Below are 24798 nucleotides of genomic sequence, written 5' to 3'. Positions count from 1 at the left end.
AATTTACATGTAAAATTATTTAACAAATATACATTTTATTTATTCTTAATTTTCAGTGATATTGCTACGATATACATCAAAATTTATAACGTAAGTTGGAAACATATAAATTAAATTAATATATAATCAAAGCATCAGCGTAGAATAGAAGCAATCCTTTTAATTAAAATGTTTAAATAAAAGTTGAATAAATTTAGTATGTAATGATTGATTGGAAATATGCGGAACAGCTTCCCTAAAATTAGTTTCCTTTTTTTTTTTTTTTTAAATCAGAATATTATTTGGAATTTACTATGCTCCGATTGCAGTCTCTTTTGAAATGAAATTAGTAAATTGCTTGTTCTATTCGACAATTTTATTTAACTATTTATATAACATTCTTAACAAGGTTGCTGTGGTGTAGTGGTTATCACGTTAGTCTTACACACTAAAGGTCTCCAGTTCGATCCTGGGCAGCAACAATTATATTTTTTACATTTATTTATGTATGGTTTCGTTTAAACGACGATCTGCTTAAGCTGATAAATTATATCAGTTTTAGTCAAATTATCAAAGTTTCAAGATTTTTGAGGTTGACGAAGACTCGAATCAGCTACTAATTGCAAATTAGCTAAACCTAAAACTACTGTAACTTCTTCCAATTGTTATAGAACAATCAAATTGTGTTCCCTCCTAAATGACCAAAACCTTGTACCTGAATTCGGATTTCCTATTCTTCCTTATATAACGTAAATTCAGCGGATTGGTGGCTTATCACCTTGCTAATTTACTACAAAGTTTAGCCTATATGTTTCTCTAATTTATATTTCTCTCTCGTTTTACATTTCTATAATCAGCACCCACCTATTTTATGTGCTTCGTTGCTAAACTCATTTATCACCAGGACACAACTTTGACAAAAAAAAATTAAATAAATAAATATTGGTTATATATTGAAGAGAACCAAGTTTGTACAACTTTATGATTATTGGAAAGTCCATTTAAGAGAGCGAAGAAAAAAAAAAAAAAAGTGAGGTCTACTGCTTGGAATTGCGTAGGAATTCTCTCATATGGTGGATAATGTCTGCCTTGACAACTAGAATCATCTTCTTAGAGTCCTCCCACAGCAAACCGTTCCACTCTCGAGCATAGTCGCAAGCAGACTCGAAAACTTCCTGCTTAGCAACCAAGAAAAAAATAAATAAACATTCTTGAGAATATAATAGTAACAGAGTCAGAACGGCGAGAGAAAAGATCCTACCTTTGAAGGAAAATCGTTGTATAAATGGGCTAGCGTCATTTCTACCCTGTTTAGATCTGCCTCCCACAACCTAATCTGCTTAAAACAAAGAGAAAGAAGAAAAGATTTTCACCGTATTATATACATTTTTTTAATTTTTTATTTTGTTGACGAGTATACATTGGGAAGAATTTATTGACCTGATCCGTGACGTTCTCGGGTACAGATGGTAGTCTTTGTGCAACACGAGGATGAGCATTCTGTTGAAGAAATGAAATTATCTGCATGTATGAGAGTGTAAGTGTGCGAAAGTGAAGCATATCTTTACATATGTGAAGAAGCAATGTAATAGATAGACTTGCCTGTTCTGCTGTAATGCCATTGGCAAAGGCGTGGTAAAGGCTTTCTTTTGTTATTGCTCCAACAATGAGGTTTGGAAGTTGATATTCTATTCTGCACATGCAAGCATTAAGTGATATTCAACTCATACATAGGCCAAAAAGAGAGCATCTTTAAATAGTAAATAATATTGTTAAAACTAGATGGCGGTATTAACGGCCAAAGCAGACATCATTATTTCAGTAACATTATCAAAAGACGCTGGGTCTTGGAGAATGAAGCCTTTTATTATCCATAGGCTTTTTATTCATTACTTTAGGCTTTCAATTGTTGTTAGGTTAGCTTGGGGTATACTTTCTTTAGGTTGTGGCTATAAAACGGAACACAGAGGGATTCAGAGGGCATTCAGTCAGTACTTTGTACCCCATTGGAGAGCACTGTTCCTCTCAAAGGCTAGGTTACCTTATGTATCCCCATTTATCAATTACAAACAGACCTTTTCCTTGTATTCCTTTGATAATTTTCTTGTGAGAACGTGGGTCTATCACATTAGCAGAAAATGTAATATAAAATTATCAAGCACATATCAGATTGTTAGGCATGTACTTCATCGTTATGCAAACTGACATTAAGAACACGAGAAAAAGAAGTGTGCTAGGAGACGGAGCGACAGAAAAGAATAGATAAAAGGACAACGCTATTGACATACCGTGAGAAAAGGCGTAATATCTCACAATGTAGTTTAGAAGTCGAGTATGCATATATCCGGAAATTTGTTTCCACAACCACAAATCCCTGTAATAGATACACAAATATAAATAGTTTGCCAAAAACACCACAAATATGTAGCAGCTGCTTTGATTTGCTTTTATTTGTGGAAAATGAAGATACCAGAAAAGAACACATCGAAAAATGTTTTAAGTACGGAAAGTCAAGAACAGCGAGAACAAAATTTATACTTCCTAAAGTTGTTTAACAAGCTATGACAAACATTTCAAAACTTGTCCAAATAATTTATGTGATGATGAGACCTCGAAGAAAGACTCAAGATAAATAAAAGACTTGCAAGACCCAAATCAAACAATGAAGGAAAAAAAAGGTGAAAAAGTTTACCTCTTTCCGGGATGACGAATCTGTTAAGCTCAAAGAAAGATTAGTAGCTAGTTTAGTAGGTATAAACCAGCTATCTTTTCTACCCTGGTAATTATAAATAAAAAATAATAAAAAAAAAAGATGTTAGAGTCTCACTTAACTTGTCATTAAACATCATCTGAAAGGCTCACACACTACCTTTTTCTTATTATTCTTGACATAAAAAAAGGAGGGAAAAAAACTCGGCTAAAGAGAAAGCACACAATTGTCTAGAACCTGCTGAAGTTTCACTAGACCCAAGTCCGCAAGGTCCTTGATTGTACTCCTTTGAACATCATCCAATGAACTTAGGTTATAGGCCTGAAAGATACAGAGATAGAGAACAATAATCAGGAAGATGCTTTCAGCTTACTAGAAAAAGCGAATGTTAGCCATAAAATTTATTACAGGACAAATTTTTTTGAACATATGACTGTTAAAGAGCATACTCATTTAGACAGAACCAATCACAATTTGTTTTGCAAAATGAAAATTAAATGCATAATACGCTATGAAGCATTAGTTTTTATAAGCCATACCTCGCCTGTTACATGAAAGCTCAGCTCCAGAAGGAATGAAATCAAGTCAGCTGGTTCTATACCCCTCTCCTGCGCCGGAAAAAAATTTAAAACCAAAACACATCGTAAAATTAATGATCACAAGCATAGAGTTCGAGTTTGATCATTGAAGCTCCTATATATGAATATAACTGCCTCCTCTTTCTCTTAAAAGTGAGCAACAATATAATGAGAAACATTGATAACACAAACTGAGAACTGGATCGAATTATTAGATGAGTGAAGAACAGATATTCTCTCTCGCGATTTCATACCTCTGAGTTGGAGATATATTCTCTGATGATGTACCAAAGTTGTGCATTCGTATCCATCAGCTGTGATTTCCATATATCAAGAGTGATATCTTATACGCGATATCATATGTTGAAAACTCAAAAGGACATTTATATTCATACCAAAAACTGGAAACCACTTTCTGACAATCGTGGAGCTTCCTTGTCCCTGAATATATGCAAGCGTGAAATAAACACAATTCAAGGAGCTGATTCCTCAAAAACAATACACATATGCATAGTATATAGGCTCAGCCACTATTAAATAGCAGAAGATAGTCAAGGAATGTGACCTCTGAGTCAAAAGTCCACGCTGGAAAACCTTCATCGTTGAAGAGCTGATGTTTGTTGGCCTGTCAGCTTGTGATGAGTTGATAAGTTGCAGCAAGAAGCACTGTTTGTACATCAAGCAAATCAAAAGAAAGAGAAACTTAAATCACAAGGCACAAAACAATTAACAGTTTTAGAAACTTGTCAGTCTTCACTGGATAGCCGAAAAAACTAAATACAAATGTAAAAGTGGGAACTTAAGCAAGAATGGATTTCGCACCTCCCATTGCTCAATGGCATAAACTTCAATATCTTTTGCGGTTGGAAGCTTTCCTGTGATACTAGTAGGCATTGGCTCTCTAGGCAAAACTTCTCTGCAAGGCCCAAAAGTTCGTGGTCACAATCTTTCACATTTCAAAAGAAAAAACCATATTCAAGTCAGCAATTTTTGTAATGCTACTCAGAGTTAGCATTACTAAGCAAATATATCAATCCTGCATTGTAAGTGATAGAATCATAATTATATTAATTTATGATCCCCGAAATCCAACCCTAATGGCTGGTCCACATATTTCAAGCACAAATTATATAAATACAAATACAAATTTACAGTGCATTTGAAAAAGAAAAAAAAAAACACTAACCCCGATATTAAAAGCTTCTGTAGATTTCCCTGGAACACCGGATTCAATCTATAACTCATTTCCCTTTTCCTGATCAAAATTAATACGGCCAAGTTTCAGCACGAACCAACTTTCTCTCTCGATGATTCGATTCGCTCAAAGAACAAAAACAAAAAAACTACCTGTCAACGCTCTCCGTGAATATTCTCAATTGAAGCAGACGATCGATGGAAACTTTGTGCTTGGAAGCCCCATCTGCAAGAACCCACTCCTGCATCGACTTGGCGCTTATCGGACCCTCAATGCACAGCATTTGCATTACATATTTTTTAGCCAGCGGAGGCAGAGACCTATACATACACAGCGTCGTTCAAACAGAGTATTGTAATGCTTGAAGTGATCAAACACGTTGACGAAACGGACTGAGATGTTATAGAAATTATGGTTGCAAATCCCTAATTCTCGCAGTCGAAGAAGAACACGGTGGAGTGTAGATATATATACAATCACAGATAGAGGCGATGAAGAGAATCGGGACCTGAGAATGGCTTCGCAGATGAATGCACTGGCGTAGAGGCTGTCGAGCTTGATGGCGGGCAAGGAAGCCACCATGTCCATGAAGTTCTTCGCTATGATCTTAACTTGAGGCATTGTGAGGAAATCGCGCTCCCAAATTCTAGGGTTTGTCTCTGAACTTTTACGCTCAAGTATTCTATTTTTTTTCACTCCTTCTGGTTTTTGTGTGTGCCAGTGAGTGTATATATGTATATCGGCGATGGTACTTTCTTTTCTGGTTTGCTCAGCTTGAGCTATTCTTCTGGCGCCGCTAGACTTGTAGTATTTTTTTTCGTCTTTCAAATTTTTTTTTTTTTTTTTTTTTTTCGAAGAGTTCTAGTTTTTAATTTAGTGCCCATAGTAAAATAGTTGCGAATAATTATCCTTAAATTAAAAATAAAAAGGCTAAACGTAGCACGTAAATTGCACTAAGCAAATTAGGTTGTCACTTGGATATGGAAGGTTTTATTTTCAAATATGACTGCTCACTAATTCGTCTAAATTTCTCTTGGCGACTTCAATACAAATTGTCAGGCAATTTTTCACAATTAAAGATGCCTCGGTTTATAGTGAATTTTGGATGTGAAGTTATTACATTCTAAACGTTTAGGATAAATAGAAATTGGATTTGATAATTGGGGAAAAACTAACTCTCATATTGAATGATTGAGAGTGAAAATGTTTATTCGAATTTAATGAGAAAAGTACAAATATAAAGTTTTATATAGCTATGAGACATTAAGGAAATAAAGAAAAATGCAATGAAAGAAATAAAAGAAAAACAATATATCGTGCTTAGCGTTTAATAGACATAAACGACCCTTATGAAATATTTGATCTCTAATAGAAGTTGCATCCTTATTCACTTTATGAAGTCCAGTAGAAAGACTATGGTCCAAATTTGGAGACTCTTTTTTTGTATGACAAGTTTTGGGTCTTTTGTATCATGTAGGTAATTATTGTCTACCTTTGATGAGTTAAGGTTGATACAAGTTATGGTTGACAAATTATAAGTTGTTACAATGGGTTGGCCAATGATAATGGTTCCCTTCGTTAACCAAACTAAACAACAAGATGTCCGAGTGTTTCTACTCAACTCAAAGCCAATACAAGTTTCTCAGGTAAAACCCTGGTAAAAAAAAAAACAAAGGGTTTCAACCACAATTGCTACAACAGAGAACAGACTAAACTATAAAGAGGATTGGAAATGCCTGTTAGAAAAATTAATTTTCTTTTTCTTTTTTCTGACTAAATATTATATTATACCTTGATGAGTTCAAACGATTTTCCTGCAAAAATTTTGTTCTAATATTTGTTACGCTGAAGTGGACGGTACATCTTCGATCTTGTGTTTGGCCTTTTCGACCACCGGAGAGGCTGGCTTTTTTGGGACAGGTTGAGGCTTACACGGCCTATTCGGGCGAACCTTACCAACTTCATCAGCCTTGATATCAAACTGCCACATTCAAATCACATCCAACATTATTATTATATTTCTTAGTAGTAATTTATGATCCGTAACAAAGCTAGTAACCAAATGCAATAATGAATTCTGACTATTTAAAACTTTTTATTTTCCTTTTTAGCAAAATAGTCCTTAAATTGTTGATTTTGTAGTATTTTAATCATTTTCGCATGATTATTAATTTTATATTATTTTTTTTATGAAATTTGACGCCTCTTGAAAATATTTACAATCTTTAATTACTTGTTCATGATTTTGCACAACACAATTAGTTTAGGGGCAAAAACACAATTAATTTTTTTGTTCCCACAAATAATCAAAACTACTCCTCAATCTAACCGAAGTTATAGAAATTGAAATTTATTTTACTCACAGCAACATAATGTAATTAATTTGATTTTCAACATTATTATTTTTAATGTGTAAAGAAATGAAACTGACCTTGTAACCACATCCGGATATGCAAGCAAAGAAGCAGTCCTAAACAAAAACAGAGACACACGAAAATTTTTTAAATGAAAAATTACAAGAACTCATACGTTAAACAACAACAACAAAAAAACTCTATTTGGATGCAAACTTCAATGCGGTGACTGAATCAACGAATCGTTTTGTTTGCTCTATACAATAAGTAGATCTCTCGAACGAGTAAATTGAAAGATCGCATAAAATTTCTCTGCGCTTCTTAGAGGAGAAACCGAGCTAACAAAGCTATAAAAATCAAGATGAGGAATAGAATAAACACCTCGGAATATCTCGTTGCGCCCGGTGAGCGGTCTATATAGGCACTCCATTGTCGGTCCTTCAACACAGGGTCTTTGTAGCATATCTCATTACATTCCTCCAAACCTAATCAATTCGAGAATCACCAATCAGATAGTGCTTAGATTGCGATCCCGATCCCAATCCCAATCCCAATCCCAATTCCAACACAAGTTCCTGAGAACTTTTCCATAACTTGCTTTTTCCATTCATTCAGTTCAACCAAAAAGTACACCAAGTAAGTTAGACGATTCTACAACAGAGTCCGATTCTTTTACCAAACGAGAGAGATTTTAATCCTTCTTCCAAATTCTTATCCTGTTTTACCGAATGAGAGAGCATAATTTTGAGAATTTCACTTACATTCTTCCCAGCTCTCTCCGTCGGCATCGCATCCCTTCTTGCAGAAGACTCGCCCTGCAGATTCACTCAATAATGATCACATCACATTACTGATAAATAAATTTTATGGAATTTTTTAAAGAAAAAAAAAACCTAGACGTGTCTGATATTTATCATGTATTTGTTTCTATATGCAAAAGGAATATCCGGTATTCCTACAGGATCTAATTAGGGTTCTGTTTTCATGATTGTGACCCAATCCAAATAAGCAATCCAAGAAGGTTCAAAATTGCAATTAAAAAAAAAAAAAAGCAAAAACAAAAAACGCTTTGCTGTACGGTTCAATAGTTCATAAATAAATGTAGTTAAAGCGTTATACTACCTCGCTCACTACTGAAAAGTTCACAAATATAAAAATAAAAAAATGACAATCAAAGAAAAACAAAATTGGAATTACAAGTCCAGCAATAAGGGAAGAGAAGAGAGTTTACATGGAATTTGAGTGAGAGCAGAGAATTTCTGAGTGCATTGGTTTCCACAAGGCTGTGACCATTGCTGAGGAATCATTTTATTTGACGCTGTGCTTTCACTCGAGAGTTTGGACGAAGAAGCTGTGTGTCTGAATGGTTGAGAGAACGAAGAGGACAGTGTGGGTGATGAGGATTCGAGGGTAATTTGGTCATTTCCTCTAACTAGTCAGACAGAAAGTCTTCACTTTAGAAATCGCGAAAGTCAGAAACGGCGTTGCTTTGCTTGCTGTAAAATGCGACCGTGCGTTTGGTGTAAAAGGCGTTAATTATTGTAAATTAGGTTTCTTTTAGTGCAGACTGCAGACGACTAAACAACTTTTTTTTTTTTTGAACAAGACTAAACAACTTTTATAATTGTCACATTTTCTCTACCTTACTATTAAAGAGCTTAGAGCAAGCGTGAGATAATGCCACGTGTCAATATATACGCATGTTATGTTTGTGTTCAGCTATTGATATCTTTTAGCAAAATTTCTTTCTAAATGGACAATGGCCCATTACTCTCTCTCTCTCTCCTGCTACTTCCACTTAGTCTTCTACTCATACTAGTTTAAAAAACACGAGCTGAGTCATCAATTTTTTTTATTTATTTTTAAAAAGTGAAAAAGAAAAATAAGTAAAATAGAGTAAGTTGAAGACTTTTAATTGTATTAAATTAAATCATGCAAAATCGTTGCCAAGGATGTTTAAAAAATAACAAAAGGTAGAATTTTTTTTTTTTTATGATTCAAAGGTTTTCAAAATCTGTAAGTTTTCCTATTTGTCAGATTTCTTAGAAGTACTACGGGAAAAAGAAATTTTAGGTAAGTAAGCGTTGAAATTAAATTTTGATAAAATAAATTAAAAAACAAAGATATAGAGAAATAGAAAGTATAAAAAAATTTCTTATATTTATATTAATAATAAATATTGTTATGTTAAATTGCAAAAGTGTATTATACATCAAACAATAACATATAAAATCTACGTGTAATATTAATACCACATAGTTTTTCGAAGAATATATATATATATATATATATATATAATAACATATACTCAAAATAATGTATGTTATTGGTATAGTATAATATAATATTAGCAATTATGATTATAATATACATAAAAAAAATTTATACAAAATATATTGATGAAAGATGAAAAAAAAAATTGAAGGCTGGAAAAAAAAAGGCCAAAAAAAAAAAAAAAAAAACCCGCCACGTGTCGCTGTCAGGCGGGGACCGTGACGGCCCTAGGATGCATGTGGGAGAGGAGTTGCTCTTTATTAACTATGTTATAGATATATAATAACATATACTCAAAATAATGTATGTTACTGGTATAGTATAATATAGTATTAGTAATTATGATTATAATATACATAAAAAAATTATACAAAATATATTGATGAAAGAGGGAGAAAAGAGAAAATAATATAAATAAAAATATATTGATGAGAGAGGGAAAAAAATTAAAGGTCGGAAAAAAAAATGATAATATATGTTATTGATATAATATAATATAGTATTAGTAATTATGATTATAATATACATAAAAAAAATTATACAAAATATATTGATGTTTGGAAGGTAAAAAAAAAAAATGGAAGTGAAAAAAAAAATCAAAATTGGGTGGTCCAAAAAAAAAAACGCCACGTGTCGCCGCCTGGCAGCGCCATGTGGCGACACCAGGATTGAAGTTGAAGAGGCATTGTCTCTTATTAACTATGCTATGGATACCACATATGATATTTTTCAAAAAAAAAATATACCACATATGATGTAATATAACTCAAGGTTCTAAATGTCATTCTCGTTGCCGTTTCGAGCCTCCTGATTTACAAAAAATCGATAAGTCGATGGACAACCGAACTGAAAAATGTGGAAAAATGCATTCGATTTGCCGTTTTCAAATGTCGTTTTTCATGGAAAACCGACAAACCGATAGAAAACCGAACGGAAAAAATGTGGCAAAATATATTTAAAATATATACATGTAGTACATACATATATTTTTCAATTTTTAAACATATATAAAGAAAATACATTATGTATATAATCTTTTTTTAATAGAAAATTGTATATATATATATAATATTTTATAAAGGTGTGCTATTAATGTATATAATATTTTTTATAATTTGTTTTTTTAAAGACAGCAAAAAACGATAGCAAACAAAGAAAACAACAGCAAAAAAAAATACAAGAAAAAAAAAACGACAGCAAAAACGACGAACGACGAAAATCGATGAAAAACGACGACGAAATGAAAAAAACTGCCTTCGTCGACCGGACACGTTCCGGCAGCGGCTTTTTCGCCGGAAATCGACGAAATCGTCGATATTTAGAACCATGGTATAACTACATTAGAAGTGATAAATCAATGGTAAAATCTAAAAACATGTTTGGTATTCTGCTATAATGGAATGTAAAGAAAACAACCAAATAATTGATAGTAGTATTATTAAAGCATACACACTTCTGGATATTGTTTTAAATACAATAGATATTGTTTAATTTACAATTAAATTAGTTAGTTACAAAAATCAATTATAAACGATTAACTAGTAATAAGATGCAATCATATTTAATATTGTTTTTACCCTTTTTACACTTTTTCTCTATAATATTTTAAATTGTATTTATTCTTAATAATTTCTTAAAATGATGTTTTTTGTATTTTGGATAACATAACTTATACTTTGTATTTTCTTGTAAATAAATTCAATGTGTCTTTGTTTTTTTTTTCATAAAATAAGTTTTTTTTTATATATATATAATATATATGTTTTTTTAGGTACTATTTTATCGTAAAACTATATATATATACATATATATATATATATATATATATTGTGTGTAGACATATACTAGGAAATAGAAAATGTCACACCCATGTTTAAATTAAACTATTTATTTTATATGTATATATAGCTAAAATTAACTTACAAATAAAATACATAATTTACATAATAAAAAAATAAGTATTTTTGAAATGGGATAATCACGAAATAATTTATTGAAAACGAGTAAAGGATCATGTTAACATTAGCAAAATAATTTTATGAAAAATGAGTGTAAACTATCAAGGTAGCATTTGAACAAAAAATAAAATATCGCTCAAGGCGTAACATTTACACACCATGCGAGGGCATAGTGTGATGACTAGTAGAGAAAAAAAAAGAGTAGCGATGGGTTCCAATGGGCGTTCCGCTGATACTCTAATATAGGTTGGACCACACCTGATATGTGGGCCCTACCACATCTCTCGCATCAGCGGAGGGATTAGACTTCATCAAGACTTTCTTTCCAGTGGCCAAACTAGTCATAGTCAAGATCAAGGTTTGAAATCTCGCGCGAGATGGGGGTATCTCGCGCGAGATCTCGCGTTTGGGAAGGGTGCGAGAGGGATACGAGTATATCTCGCGAGATTGGTCAAATCTCGCGAAATCTCGCGCTCTATCTCGTGTACCCCCGAATCTCGCGCGCTTGAGGTGTAAAACTGCTCAAATCTCGCCGTGTACCCCCGATCTTGCGCGGTAAGGTTCGAAACTGAATTTTTATTTTTATTTTGAATGAATTTTTTATTGGATTGTTGAGTATTTTTTAATGGATTGTTGATATGAAGTTATTATAATCCGAATGTATGTAGTAATTTTGAATAATTTGATGATGTTGTTAATGTTGATTTTGTAAACTTTATTCTAAAATTTATATAGATTGTGTATCATAAACTTATACAAAATCATAATTAAAAAGTTGTTCAAATACCCTGCGGAATACCTTTTTTTTGCGGTATATCCCGCGAAATGCGGTATACCACACGGTACGAGATACCCTGAACGTTCATCAAATACCACGAGATACCACGGTACGAGACGAGATACCCCCCAAAAAAAATGTGCGGTACGGCCGCGAGATGCGAGATTTTAATCCTTGGTCAAGATGTTGTTAGCCTTAGCTGCTTCACATAAATGTCACCTCACACAACTTACAGCTTGACATAAATAATGTCTTCCTAAATAGAGACTTATTTGAAAAAGTCTACATGGAGATGCCTCTTGGATATCAACCTTAGGGGGAGCTGAAAGATCACAAGTCAAAGTCTAAGCTGGTTTGCAGATTACACAAGTTAATTTGTTGTCTAAAACAGACATCGAGGCAATGGAATTTAAAGTTCATTGCTGCCATTGTCTCGTATTGGTTTTCACAATCCAAGACTGATTACTAATTGTTCACAAAAAGCAGTGGTAATCAATTTTTAGCTAACTTGTTACACGTTGATGACATTATCCTTGCTAGTCCATCTATGGCCATGATCAATGAGGTCAAGACCTTACTGAGCTCTCAGTTCAAGCTCGATGATCTTGGTCAGCTCAAGTATTTCCTGGATTGGAAATAGCCAAGTCAACATCAGGTCTACTATTGAGTCAGAGACAATATGCCTTGAAGCTCCTAGATGGCTGTGGATTTTTGGAGTCAAAGCCTATACACACCCCGATGAATTCGAGTCATACTCTTGCAGCAGATGAATGAGTGCTTTTGCCTGACATCAAGCACTACACGAGTTTGATTGGTCGACTCTAGTACTTAACCATTACAAGGCCGAACATCACATTTATTGTTCATGCTCTCAACCATTTTTGCATGCCCCATGAGACTCGTACCTTCAAGCGGCTCATCATCTACTAATATATATCAACTCTACTCTAAGTCTTGGTTTATTCTTCTATGTAGACTCATCTATGCAAATTCGAGGTTTTGCTGATGCCGACTGGGCAACTTGCCCTGATACAAGAAGGTCTATTACAAGTTTTTGTATGTTTATAGATGATTCTTTGATCTCGTAGAAATCGAAGAAACATACTACTGTCTCGCACTCTTCAACAGAAACAGAGTACAAGGCGTTAGCTTCAACAACAAGCGGAATAATTTGGCTCCACCAACATTCAGGATTTCAAGATGCAGACTTCCTCTGGCTCGATTCCGTATCGTGATAACCAAGCAGCAATTCAAAATGCTTCGAACCAATCGTTTCACGAAATGATAAAGCATACAGAAATCGACCTTCATTCTATGCGGGAACAATTGAATTCAGGAGTGGTGAAGTTGTTACCGGTGCAAGCTCATTACCAGCTTGCGGACGTGTCCACAAAATCATTATCGGCGCCCACTCTGAGATCGATTCTTTCCAAGCTCTCCCTCAATAATTTGTTTAGTATCGCTTGAGGGGGAGTATTGGGGATGATGACCTTGAAACACAATCGGTTTGGTTTATTCGATCACTCTGTTTTCTTTTTTACACGTGTTTTGTTCTTAGTGGTTATTTTTATTTGTTGTAATAGGTCGTTATGACTTATACACATTGATTGTTATATAAATCGTCAATACCAAAATTTCAAAGTTAATGAGAATTATTTTCTTTTCATCTTCGATTCTCAAATTCTCTCTTCTGCCATAATCTTTTCTACATAGTTAGGTTATGTATGTGATTATAATAAACATTAATCTAATATTTAATTTAGATTATGTATGCTTAGATTTAATATGTGATTAATCTAAATTTGGATTCTGTTCATAAAAGAAAAAAAAATTACATGCACTAGTGGGACCTACGTATGTGATATATATCACTCACTCACTTTATCCACGTCATCCATCAGGGATACACACAAGAGGAATTCTGAGCTGGCAAAGATTCGGATCAATTGATCTGTACTCTGTAGACGGATAAAATCTTTTTATATATATATATATTTTTTTTTTATCAGAGAAAATCTTTATCTATATAATATATCTTTGGAATTTCACTCTTCACCAGTCACCACCAATTTACCAAACTTCCACCGCTACTTAAGTTAATTAACCTAAAATATTAAAAAATTAAAACGCAAAAGAATTAAAAAATACACGCTCGGTGGTGTACTACCACCATCCGACAAAGTCCAGTCAGAAAACTTGTCAACCACATCACGTGGGTTCTTATTTTATTTAATTAGTTTTTATAATTGGAATTACAAAGACACTGAATCTTTCTCTATCTTTTTTAGGAATCTGGATCTTTCTCATTAAACATATGAAAAGTTCTTAGTGGTCCACGTGTCAAGAAAGCATTGGTTTAAATGAAATTCACGGTGTTTTATTATTATCATTATTATCGAATGAAACAGTATAAACAAACAAAAGCAGAATTCGATTTTGAAAAAAATAAATTCGATCTCAGTCCCTAAATAAACGAGTTGTGTATAATATCAGAGAGAGAGGATGGAGAGTCGGGTTCCATGGAAGCTTATTTCTTTAATTGTGCTTTTAGGTTCCTATCTTGCCGTCTTCTATGCCCAAAACTACTCCAAGGTCTGGATATATATATGTATACATATATATATTACATATGTATATATAATTTTTGAACTTTCAATCGGAATGAGTTGATTCTCTATTTGTTCTAAATAAAAAAAAAGGAAGTTGAGAAAAACATTAACGCTTGAGCTTATGAAATTATCTTTGTCTTCTGATGATTTCGATGATTTCGAATTGTTTTTTCGTTCATCTGTTTTTTTTTTTTTTTTGTTATTTATTTTATTGACAGTGAAGTTACAGTATATCAGTTACTTCTATTTGTATGTGTCATGTGTGTTGTTTTCCCTTTCAACTAAGCTGTGTTAATTTCCATCTTTCAATGACAAGTGGCAAATCGCTCATCATCTATAATCTATTTCCCAATATACTGATTTTGTGTCAATTAAAGCAATATCTGTAAATATAGAGAGTGAAAATAAGACCAAGTGCTCAACCATTTCTTCGCTCTCTCAGGCTCGGAACAAATGTAGTCATTTACCTTTCCAACACTTTTGGATAACCAGCAAGCGAATTGTGACACCACAAGGGATTATTACTGGAGCAGGTATATATAGATATATAGATTCATCAAATGCAAACACTCTCTCAAACCTCTTCTTCTATAGGCGCTACTTAATTTGGATCTTCTTCTCTCTTGAGCTCAGTTGAAATTAAGGAAGGGAAAATAGCTTCCATAGTCAAAGAAAGGGAAAAGATTTTGAGTTCGAAGTTGGGCCAAGTGGTTGATTATCAAGATGCTGTTATCATGCCTGGCTTAATTGATGTGTGAGTCAAAGTTAAAATTTGTTTTTTTATTTTTTATTTTTATTTTTTATTATTTGATGGATTATTGAAGAGAGAGTTGAGACAATTTTGATTGAATTTAGGCACGCGCATCTTGATGATCCGGGAAGAACAGAATGGGAAGGATTTCCTTCCGGAACTAAAGCCGCCGCGGCGGGTAGACTCGAATTCTTGTACTTTTTTTTTTTTTTTTTTTTTTTTTTTTTTTGTGTGTTCTATTATTTTTCAAATTTTAATATTTCAATTACTTGTTTATTTTTTGTGTAAATTTTTGCTGTAGGTGGTATAACGACATTGATTGACATGCCTCTGAATAGTCATCCCTCAACTGTGTCTAGGGACACATTAAAACTTAAGGTATGTTCTTTAAATAATTGTTATACATTGCTTTTTCTGCCAATTATTTATTTATTTATTTATTTCTTCCATATGGTTGACAGATTGAAGCTGCGAAGAGCAGAATCTTCGTCGATGTTGGTACGAAGTTATCGAGCAGATTAAAAACTCCGTCGGAAATTTCTGTTTATTGACGTTTTGGTCAACAGGTTTCTGGGGAGGTTTGGTTCCCGAAAACGCTTTCGACCCTTCTGCCCTTGAAGATCTCTTGAACGCCGGAGCTCTCGGGTTGAAGGTAAATTTTCTAACCTATTTTTTTCATTTAAAATATTCAAAAAATAATTCTCCAATTTCGGTACTGATTTTCTGTTTCATAGTCTTTCATGTGTCCTTCAGGGATCAATGATTTTCCTATGACAAACATCAGCCATATTAAGGTATTGTTATCATTATTATTATTATTGTGTGAATGATTGTAGTACATGATAATTTTGAACATTTTATTGAGAGTACCTAACCCTTTTTTTTTTTTTTTTTTGGTGGTGTAGGAAGGTTTGGCTATTTTGGCAAAGTACAAAAGGCCTTTACTCGTCCACGCAGAGCTTCAGGAAGAACTCGAGAGCTCTTCGGCGATCGAAGACAGTCCAAGCGATCCTCGTTCTTATGCTACATATCTCAAGACGAGGCCTTCATCGATGTAAGATTCTGAATTTTCCAGGGAAGTAAAAAGTTCCCCAATTTTGAATCCCGTTTCAAGGGGTACCTTGTGTAGCAAGTAAGCGACACATTATAATTTTTATTTTATTTTTTTATTTTATTTGAAACTAGGGAAGAGGCAGCGATCTCTGAGATTTTGAAAGTGTCAAAGGACACGAGGACAGGTGGCTCGGCCCACGGAGCTCATCTTCACATTGTTCACTTATCCGATTCAAGCTCTTCCTTGGACCTTATCAAGGTAGTTCGTTCGTTCGTTTGTTTGTTTGTTTTTCTTTGAGTAATTGAACTAAATTTCTTCTTCATGTTTCAACATTAGGAAGCGAAACGGAGAGGGGATAGTGTAACTGTGGAAACTTGTCCTCACTACCTTGCGTTCTCGGCTGAGGAGATTCAGGACGGAGATACCCGTTTCAAGTGCTCGCCTCCGATTCGCTACGCCGCTAATAAAGAAAATCTATGGCATGCCTTGATGGTACGTATGTAATTTTACCGAAATTTCCAGCTACCGATGGAAATGACGAGGAAATTTTGTAAAAAAATTTAACATGTCTATTTCAAAATTTTGCTGGAACTACTCAAATTCCTTCGGTCTTCCTCGGGATTTCCAAGAAGCTAGAATTTTGAAATTTCGCCGTGATAACCGGCTCTGCTTTTTCTTGGTGTTATGTTCTTTTTCAAATATTCGGGGGTTTCTATTAGGAAGGAGATATCGACATGTTGAGCTCGGATCATTCCCCGACAGAGCCCAAACTCAAGCTTCCCAACGAGGGCGACTTCTTGAAGGCCTGGGGCGGGATATCATCTCTTCAGGTTGGTCATCGCTTTCACATTTTCCGCTTCTTCTTTCTTCCTTGTTTTTAGTCGAATCGGTGTCTTGAGATATATACTATACTTCTCTTTTTTTTTTTTTTTTTTTTTTTTTTTTCTTCAGTTTGTGCTTCCGGTGACGTGGACGCACGGCAAGAGATACGGGGCGACATTGGAGCATTTGGTTTCGTGGTGGAGCGAGAGGCCCGCGAAACTTGCTGGCCAAGAATTAAAAGTCAGCGTCACAAATTAGACTTTTCTTTTGCTTTTTTATTTTTCTTTCTAGAATCAAGCCTAACTTATCTAGATTTTGATTTTTCAAAGGGGTCCATCGTGGTCGGGAATTTCGCGGACCTCGTTGTGTGGGAACCCGAATCTGAGTTTGACCTCGACGAAGACTATCCAGTCCATATGAAACACCCCGTAAAAATCTCTTTTATTCCTACTTAATTTTTTTTTTCAAATTATTATTATTATTTAATTTTTCCTTTCGGCGTGTAGAGTATCTCGGCTTACTTGGGAGCCAAGTTATATGGAAGAGTGTTGGCGACGTTTGTGAGAGGAAACCTTGTCTACTCGGACCGCGAAAACCATGCATCCGGAGCTTGTGGCACGACGATCCTCGCTACTTAAAATTGGATATTATCTCATCTTTTTTTTATTTTTTTATTTCCCACTTTTATTTATGAAACTAAAAACCTTGCCCTTTGTAACATAAACATGTTGTTTAACTTCCTATAAGTGTAGATAAATTATTTGGAAGTAATCTTGTGCTGGTTTGTGAATACTCGTAGTGTTTCTCTTTTTCAAATAAGTATAAGAGATCAAATAGTTTATTGTCATATAATGATAATATTGTATATGCATAAATAATGAACATATGGCAATACAATTTGGTCGGAATTTGTGTGCTAGAGAAAAAGAGCTATTGTGCACTAAATATTATTTTAAATAAATTAAATTAACCTTTTTTTTGGCAGCAATTATAAAGGAGGGAAAATAGTGGAAGAGAAAAACTGCCAAACGACCGCAAAAGATTTTTTTTTTTTTTTTGCCTCCAATTTCCTTTCTTTCGAAACCCAACAAACAAATGCCAAATGGATAAGAAGCGAAGAAAACCAAACCAATGATTCAGTCGCTGAGTCCACTCGCTAACCCTATCTTCTCTGTCCTCGTTCCCAAGTTACCGCCGTTTATCTCCGCCGCCGGAGCTCCGAAGCCCTCTGCCGCAAAGGAAACCTCTCTCTCCCGCCGCCTCCAGTCTGAGACCTTCGAGCTTCTCGAATGGCGGTCCGTCTGCGACCAGCTCTCCTCCTTCACCTCGACTTCCATGGGCCTCACGGCGGCGAGAAACGCTGCCGTACCTTTCGGCCGGACCCGCGCCGAGAGCCGGAGACTGCTGGACCAGACGGCCGCGGCGGCTGAGGCCGCAAAGGTGATAGGAGCTCGGCCGCCGGAGTTTTCGGTGATTGAGGACGTCTCCAGGCTCGTGAGCTCCGCGGATTCCGGCGAATTGCTCACCGTTAAGGAGCTTTGCGCGATCAGAAGGACGCTCGTGGCGGCTAGGGATTTGTTTGAGAAGTTGCAGAAGTTGGCTTCGGAGCAACTCGGTGAAAGGTATTTTTCAAATTTCGTACGAGTTTTCCTTTGTGGACTTTGCCATTTCTTTCTTTTTTCAATAAGTAGGAGTTAATTACGCTCAATTTTATGATTATTCTGGGTAATTGAACTGTTGACATGAATTATATTAGGTACTTTCCACTTATTGAATTGCTTCAGAATTGCAATTTCCAAGTCGAACTAGAACAGAAGATAGAGTTTTGTTTGGATAGAAATCTCTCAATTATTCTAGACCGAGCGAGCGACGATTTGGAGATCATTAGGTCGGAAAGAAAGAGCAACATGGAAAACCTAGAATCTTTGTTGAAGGAAGTTTCGGCTCGGATTTTTCAGGCCGGAGGCATCGACAGCCCTCTGGTGACCAAGCGCCGGAGCAGAATGTGCATCGGAGTTAGGGCTTCACACAGACATTTGCTTCCGGGCAGTGTGGTTCTGGGTAGCAGTAGTTCCGGGGCGACGTATTTTGTCGAACCTAAAGAGGCGGTTGAGCTGAACAACATGGAGGTGAGGCTTTCAGACGCCGAGAGAGCCGAGGAGATTTCCATTTTGAGCTTGCTCACATCCGAAATAGCAAAAGAGAAACGGGCGATTGGGTATTTGCTGGACAGAGTTCTCGACGTAGATCTCGCTTTTGCTAGAGCTGGTCATGCATTGTGGATGAATGGTGTTTGCCCAAGTTTCACCTCAGAATGCAACGAGGACTCGGATTCTTCTTGCAGAACAGATAATTCTGCGTTAGTGGATATTGAAGGGATACAACACCCATTGCTTCTCGAGTCTTCTCTGAGGGACCCACTTGTGTCGAATTTAGAGAAAGCTGTTTCGACGAGCCAGAATTATTCAGGTGGCGTATCTGAATATCCGATCCCAATAGACATCAAGATTGGTTGTGGCACCAAAGTGGTTGTGATCTCTGGACCTAATACCGGAGGAAAAACTGCATCCATGAAAACTCTGGGTCTAGCGTCTCTGATGTCAAAAGCTGGAATGTTTCTTCCGGCTAAAAACCAACCAAAGCTTCCTTGGTTTGATCTGGTTCTTGCAGATATTGGAGATCAACAGGTAGAGTTTACTACGACTATGGCAGATGATAAGCTATTGGTTGTTTAAGTTTTAACATTCTAGTCTGACTTTAATTTTCCACTTGAAGTCTCTGGAACAAAGTCTTTCAACTTTTAGCGGACACATGTCACGGATCCGTAACATCCTGGAAGTCACCTCAGAAGCATCGCTTGTCCTCATTGATGAAATCGGAGGTGGGACCGATCCTTCAGAAGGTTTGGCTCTTTCTACCAGCATCTTGGAGTATCTTAAAGACCGTGTGAACTTAGCTGTTGTGACCACTCACTATGCGGATCTAAGCCTCCTCAAGGAAAAAGACAGTCGGTTTGAGAATGCAGCTATGGAATTCTCATTGGAAACATTACGGCCAACATTTCAGATCCTTTGGGGAAGCAGCGGTGGATCGAATGCGTTAAGTATTGCCAGAACGATTGGGTTTGATGAAGATATCATCAGGAATGCACAGCGATGGATGGAAAGGCTAGTTCCTGAACAGCAACAGGAGCGGAGAGGTTTGCTATTTAAATCACTAATGGAGGAACGAGACAGACTGCAAGATCAGGCTGGGAAAGCAGAATCTTTACACGCATATGTTATTGCGCTTTATCGCGAGGTATGCAAATAAACTCTTCTTGATGAGGTCTGATTGTTCACATTTTTTCTATTTCTACATTCGTTTTTAATAAAAGAAGGATAAGAAAGGACCTTATGTATGCAAATCAAATTAAAATATTGAAAACGTGAAAAATATTTATCCCCCTAACTGAACGAGGTAATGGGTAGTTTCTAATTTTGAACAGATTCATAAAGATGTCACTGCTTTAGCCCAACCTGTAGCTACCCAGATACTCTGAACAAAACTCTCTCAATATCATGTTTAATTGTTTTTATTTATCTCTGCTTTCTTACTTTATTTGTTTATTTGAAGATCCAATATGAGGCAGAGAATCTTGATAAGCGAGAAACAGCTTTGATGGTAAACGAGACTCTACGTGCCCGGGAAGAGATGGAGATTGCAAAATCTCAAATGGAAAATGTGGTGCAGGATTTTGAAAACCGACTCAAAACAGTCAGCTCAGATCAACTCAATTCTCTGATTAGGAAATCAGAATCAGCAATTTCATCGATACTCGAAGCTTATTGTCCTGATTATGGCTCCTCTGATGGTGAAAGAGATACCGGTTCATTTACACCAGAGGTTGGAGAGCAAGTTCATCTGATGGGGCTCAATGGGAAATTAGCAACCGTGGTTGAAGCTCCTGTAGATGACGACACAATCTTGGTTCTATATGGTAAAATAAAGATACGTGTTAAGAAAAGTGACATCCGGGCTATTCCTAGGAGTAGCAGGAAAGCAACTACGAGGCGGTCCACCCCAAGACTGAAGCAGCAGGTACCGAGAAACCGAGAAGAGTTCTCTCATTCGTTTTGGGTCGAAGTTTTTTTTTTTTTTGTGTCTATCATATATTTATTATTTTACACTCCAAAGACGAGACTTAAATCTAGCTTATCAAAACATGCTTGTTTTAGTTGATTAACATGATACTACTCACATGACCTTGCACTTGAGAATTTTATTAACAATGTGCTCGACTATTAATCTTTACCCTTTGTCAGATTTAGAATCTGGAGGCCAAAATTATGACCTTTTACCCGATTAGTTCCGAACTTGTTTTAATAAAAGTGAAAGTAAAACTTGACATGTTGTTCGGTATTTGATTGTAGCTTAAGGATAGCAGAGAATTTCAGAGGACACATGGAGATGGAACGGGAGAGGTTACTTATGGCGCGGTGGTTCAGACGACACGGAACACGGTGGATCTACGTGGTATGCGGGTTGAAGAAGCTTCTTACCGTCTGGAAATGGCCATCGCGGAGAGAGAGCCGGGTTCGGTTCTTTTTATCATTCATGGTATGGGCACTGGAGCGGTTAAGGAGCGGGCACTCGAGATGTTAAGTAACCATCCCCGAGTCACAAATTACGAACAGGAAAGCCCCATGAACTATGGTTGCACAATTGCGTACATTAAATAAAATGCCATTTTGTTGAACTATGATTGTAGCTTTTTCTGGGGTTAGAATCCCGGTCGTAAATAATATTGATCATTTTGTATCTTGAGATATTTTTTTTTTTTTTTTTTTTGAAGAATGTATCTTGAGATATTCATGAGGTAATTTAATGGGTGGTTAACTTTCCCGTCTTAATACCGAGCTACACAAGTGAGCGTAGTTATCTATCATTTTCCGAGTTTCCTAATTAACTATTTTTAGTCAATTGTTTATAATATCTCAAAATAAAACATTATATCGTATGTATAGAGATATTCTTTAAGGCAACTCAGTAAAGAAACCAACCAACAAACTCTCCTGGAATTTGCCTGCATATTGTGTACTTGCCTTTTTCGTGTTACGTGCCTTGCTATAAGCATTCCAACCGGTTGTCACGTCTATTTTTATAACTGTTCTGTTTCGCTGTAAAGCTAGTAAGCTGTTTCAGTCTTTCAGTCACACCAAAGCTCAAAAAACACCTGTGAAGCTATAGCAGTCACACGGAAAATAGAAATAACAAAAACTCTCACAATGTTGGAGCTGAACCTTCCTTCAACGGGTTCGCGTACCTTCAAGACTAGAGAATAAATTTTGAAGAATATTCAGTCTGCTTGGAGTTGGAGCGAGACTAGCGTGTGTGTATGATCTTCGAAATTTCCTGGCCATGTCCTATAAAGATTCTAGTCGTTTACAACCAAGGTATTTGTTTTGATCTATCTTCTTCTGTTTTCTTTCCCATGATCTAAAATGACTTATTTTCTGCGCTGTCTTTCTACGTTTGAATCTGAAACACAAAGTGGACGTATTCGAAGTCACTTGCTACAGATCAAGAAGGCAAGCAAATGATCAAGGTCTATTGTTGTGGTCAAAGCTTTGCCTTCGTCTCTTTGATGCTTCATCCAATACTTTTACCACAGCCCGGGTTAGTTAACGTCATAGTAACATGTCAACTAACTGTTATGATTCATTAACGAGATGTCATGAATAGCTTGTATTATAATTCCCATCTGAGAAAGTTTTATGGTCCGTAATTGGTGGCTAATCTCGGTAAAATGATTGTGATAAGTCCTTAGTCTTCTCGAATAATTCCAACTTCATCAAGGAGGCTTGTAGTAGTTGTGGGTAATCCTATGCAACATTCCCTCCTCCACTTTAACAATCCTGGCATTAATTATTGTGTCTATATTCCGTTTTTTTTATTGGGAATATAAATATGTCCGGCCGGGTTATGTCGAAATTCAGCTTTTGTATTGTACCTATATTTTTCAATATTAAATATGCAATCTGATTTTGTTAAATTGATACAAATATCTCCTATATAAATTAAAAAAAAAAAAAAAAAACCAGAAAATTGAGACTATCATTTTAATTATCTTCGGGTAAAGAAAATTTCACAAAATCGCATGGTTGAGTCGTGAATATTAAACTGCTAAACTTTTGAGAAAACAAATTCTGGAGATATATTTGTATCAATTTAACAAACTCACGAAAATAAAAGGGTGTAAATTTTGAGTAATTTTCTAGGATTTTTGTTTAAAAAAGGTTATAAATAAAATGAGCTCTGTTTCAGTGTGTATATTCAGTAATGGAAATTGGTTAAGAAGCTTTGATCATCCTCTAAAGGTAAAAATAAAAAAGATAGAGCCCCGAGACGATAGTGCTGTAAATTGGGCCGTGGAATATTAAACACGCCCCTTGCAATAAAAAAAATCCTATGTTGACCATGCATGAAATTCCAATGATTTTTTTTTTAAAAAAAAATCTAAGTTTGACCAAGTCTCCAACTGGCTTAAGAAGGGAGTTCATAGAATTTTCATTTTGACAATAAATCAAATTATAGTGATTTTAGAAAGAAAGAAAGAAAGAAAAAAATCTATGTTGATCATATATCTAACTTGCTTGAAAAGCGAATTAAAAAAAAAAATCTAAGTTTGAGCAAGTCTCCAACTTGCTTAAGAAGGGAGTTCATAGAATTTTCATTTTGACAATAAATCAAATTATAGTGATTTTAGAAAGAAAGAAAGAAAAAAAAAATCTATGTTGATCATATATCAAACTTGCTTGAAAAGCGAATTCATAGTATTTTATTCATTTTGACTGATGAATCAAATTTACAGGAAGGAATCGCACATATGACATGCAGATTAAAACCGCCTACCGTTTTGTTGAACTCCCATATGAATAAATAATGACCTTGTTAATAAATCTTTTGAGGCATATCACATGCGTATCAGACTGAAAAAAAAAAGATGAAGAATATCGGAAATTCGTATAATCCTGGACAAACGAAATTGAAGAAAGTACAAATTTTGTTCCCTTCCACATTGGTCAAGAAAATGAAATTCCAATTCCTTGAACCATCGGAATTGAATTTTCGTTTTCCTTGCCAATGTCGAAAGGAACAAAATTTATAATGTCTTCCGTTTCGTTTGCCCAAGATTATACAAGAGTCAACTTACGTTTCGAAATATTCACGTTAATTCTAACGCTCATAATGAAAAAAACCATTTTAGAAAATTGTTATCAATTATAATAAACGTAATAATAATTATTGTGTCAATAGCTAGAATTATAATATTTAAACTAACCAATAAAAATAGAAAATAATGATCTAAAAATTATTATAAATGATTGAATTCTGAAACATAACGCTGGTCACTTTCATTTATATAGTGTGTTCACTTTCACGCATAATGTGCTATGATCAAAATTCATATATCTGAAAGTTATAATCTTGAAAAATTGATTATTGTTTCCCAAAAATATATTGTAATATAAAATGCAGTATAAGAAAATAAATGAATAAACCTAAAGGATAATTAGATCAGTAGCTCAATAACTCACTATTTAAAAAAAAAAAAAAAAAGCACAAGTTAAGCTCATCAGACCGAAGTTAATTAACTGAACAATTAATTCAATTAACTTCGGTCTGATGGGCTATTTCCCTAATATAATAAAATGAAACTTGTGGTAGATCCTTAAAATAAGGTAGAAGATTGG

General features: G+C 35.1%; 4 protein-coding genes, 1 long non-coding RNA gene and 1 other non-coding gene across 6 annotated transcripts; 4 read left to right on the top strand and 2 right to left on the bottom strand.

Moving 5' to 3' along the window:
• The first annotated feature begins 388 nt into the window (after positions 1-388).
• On the top strand, positions 389-461 carry TRNAV-UAC (transfer RNA valine (anticodon UAC)). The gene has a single exon. It is a non-coding gene; the product is annotated as a tRNA-Val (tRNA).
• A 445-nt stretch (positions 462-906) lies between these two features.
• On the bottom strand, positions 907-5571 carry LOC149385974 (transcription factor-like protein). The gene is made up of 15 exons (XM_089627516.1): positions 4971-5571; positions 4615-4782; positions 4454-4522; positions 4090-4183; positions 3833-3933; positions 3663-3708; positions 3522-3581; positions 3229-3297; positions 2927-3010; positions 2672-2755; positions 2268-2353; positions 1582-1672; positions 1420-1500; positions 1241-1315; positions 907-1154 (listed from the first exon to the last, which is right to left on the bottom strand). The coding sequence occupies exons 1-15, from the start codon at positions 5081-5083 to the stop codon at positions 1017-1019; spliced, it is 1359 nt and encodes a 452-aa protein (XP_089483642.1). The 5' UTR covers positions 5084-5571; the 3' UTR covers positions 907-1016.
• A 469-nt stretch (positions 5572-6040) lies between these two features.
• Positions 6041-8335, bottom strand: LOC149385973 (defensin-like protein). The gene is made up of 5 exons (XM_089626788.1): positions 8048-8335; positions 7578-7631; positions 7198-7301; positions 6894-6932; positions 6041-6443 (listed from the first exon to the last, which is right to left on the bottom strand). The coding sequence occupies exons 1-5, from the start codon at positions 8121-8123 to the stop codon at positions 6303-6305; spliced, it is 414 nt and encodes a 137-aa protein (XP_089482914.1). The 5' UTR covers positions 8124-8335; the 3' UTR covers positions 6041-6302.
• Positions 8336-14245: 5910 nt separating this feature from the next.
• Positions 14246-17829, top strand: ALN (allantoinase). Its single transcript, XM_089625272.1, has 15 exons — positions 14246-14418; positions 14878-14968; positions 15069-15189; positions 15291-15364; positions 15488-15564; positions 15648-15684; positions 15753-15838; positions 15921-15980; positions 16092-16240; positions 16372-16498; positions 16577-16732; positions 16960-17070; positions 17192-17302; positions 17392-17490; positions 17569-17829. Exons 1-15 carry the CDS (start codon positions 14329-14331, stop codon positions 17698-17700), a joined length of 1521 nt encoding a protein of 506 aa, XP_089481398.1. The 5' UTR covers positions 14246-14328; the 3' UTR covers positions 17701-17829.
• Positions 17830-17979: 150 nt separating this feature from the next.
• LOC149385971 (DNA mismatch repair protein MutS, type 2) lies at positions 17980-21862 on the top strand. The gene is made up of 5 exons (XM_089625271.1): positions 17980-18684; positions 18819-19749; positions 19838-20362; positions 20678-21142; positions 21475-21862. The coding sequence occupies exons 1-5, from the start codon at positions 18194-18196 to the stop codon at positions 21781-21783; spliced, it is 2721 nt and encodes a 906-aa protein (XP_089481397.1). The 5' UTR covers positions 17980-18193; the 3' UTR covers positions 21784-21862.
• Positions 21863-21904: 42 nt separating this feature from the next.
• On the top strand, positions 21905-23149 carry LOC149385970 (uncharacterized). Its single transcript, XR_016301219.1, has 2 exons — positions 21905-22497; positions 22596-23149. It is a non-coding gene; the product is annotated as an uncharacterized LOC149385970 (long non-coding RNA).
• Positions 23150-24798: the final 1649 nt, after the last annotated feature.

This window comes from Urtica dioica, chromosome 9 (assembly GCF_054948205.1).
Source record: "Urtica dioica subsp. dioica isolate 48M chromosome 9, U.dioica_male_clone48M_v1_H2, whole genome shotgun sequence".
Classification (NCBI taxonomy): Eukaryota; Viridiplantae; Streptophyta; class Magnoliopsida; order Rosales; family Urticaceae; genus Urtica; species Urtica dioica.
The sequence above is the reverse complement of the archived record's forward strand: the minus strand, read 5'-3'. Positions and strand labels throughout refer to the sequence as shown.

Excerpts from the sequence above, each read along its gene's own strand:
- ALN (XM_089625272.1), top strand. The coding sequence starts at position 14,329 with ATGGAGAGTCGGGTTCCATGGAAGCTTATTTCTTTAATTGTGCTTTTA. Across the intron at positions 15,565-15,647 it reads GGGACACATTAAAACTTAAG|ATTGAAGCTGCGAAGAGCAG; the intron begins GTATGTTCTTTA and ends TATGGTTGACAG. Across the intron at positions 16,499-16,576 it reads CTTCCTTGGACCTTATCAAG|GAAGCGAAACGGAGAGGGGA; the intron begins GTAGTTCGTTCG and ends TTTCAACATTAG.
- LOC149385974 (XM_089627516.1), bottom strand. The coding sequence starts at position 5,083 with ATGCCTCAAGTTAAGATCATAGCGAAGAACTTCATGGACATGGTGGCT. Across the intron at positions 3,582-3,662 it reads AAAGTGGTTTCCAGTTTTTG|CTGATGGATACGAATGCACA; the intron begins GTATGAATATAA and ends TGGAAATCACAG. Across the intron at positions 2,354-2,671 it reads ATTCGTCATCCCGGAAAGAG|GGATTTGTGGTTGTGGAAAC; the intron begins GTAAACTTTTTC and ends TATCTATTACAG.
- LOC149385973 (XM_089626788.1), bottom strand. The coding sequence starts at position 8,123 with ATGATTCCTCAGCAATGGTCACAGCCTTGTGGAAACCAATGCACTCAG. Across the intron at positions 6,933-7,197 it reads GCGCAACGAGATATTCCGAG|GACTGCTTCTTTGCTTGCAT; the intron begins GTGTTTATTCTA and ends GTTTTTGTTTAG. Across the intron at positions 6,444-6,893 it reads TATCCGGATGTGGTTACAAG|TTTGATATCAAGGCTGATGA; the intron begins GTCAGTTTCATT and ends TGAATGTGGCAG.
- LOC149385971 (XM_089625271.1), top strand. The coding sequence starts at position 18,194 with ATGATTCAGTCGCTGAGTCCACTCGCTAACCCTATCTTCTCTGTCCTC. Across the intron at positions 19,750-19,837 it reads CAGATATTGGAGATCAACAG|TCTCTGGAACAAAGTCTTTC; the intron begins GTAGAGTTTACT and ends TTCCACTTGAAG. Across the intron at positions 20,363-20,677 it reads TTATTGCGCTTTATCGCGAG|ATCCAATATGAGGCAGAGAA; the intron begins GTATGCAAATAA and ends GTTTATTTGAAG.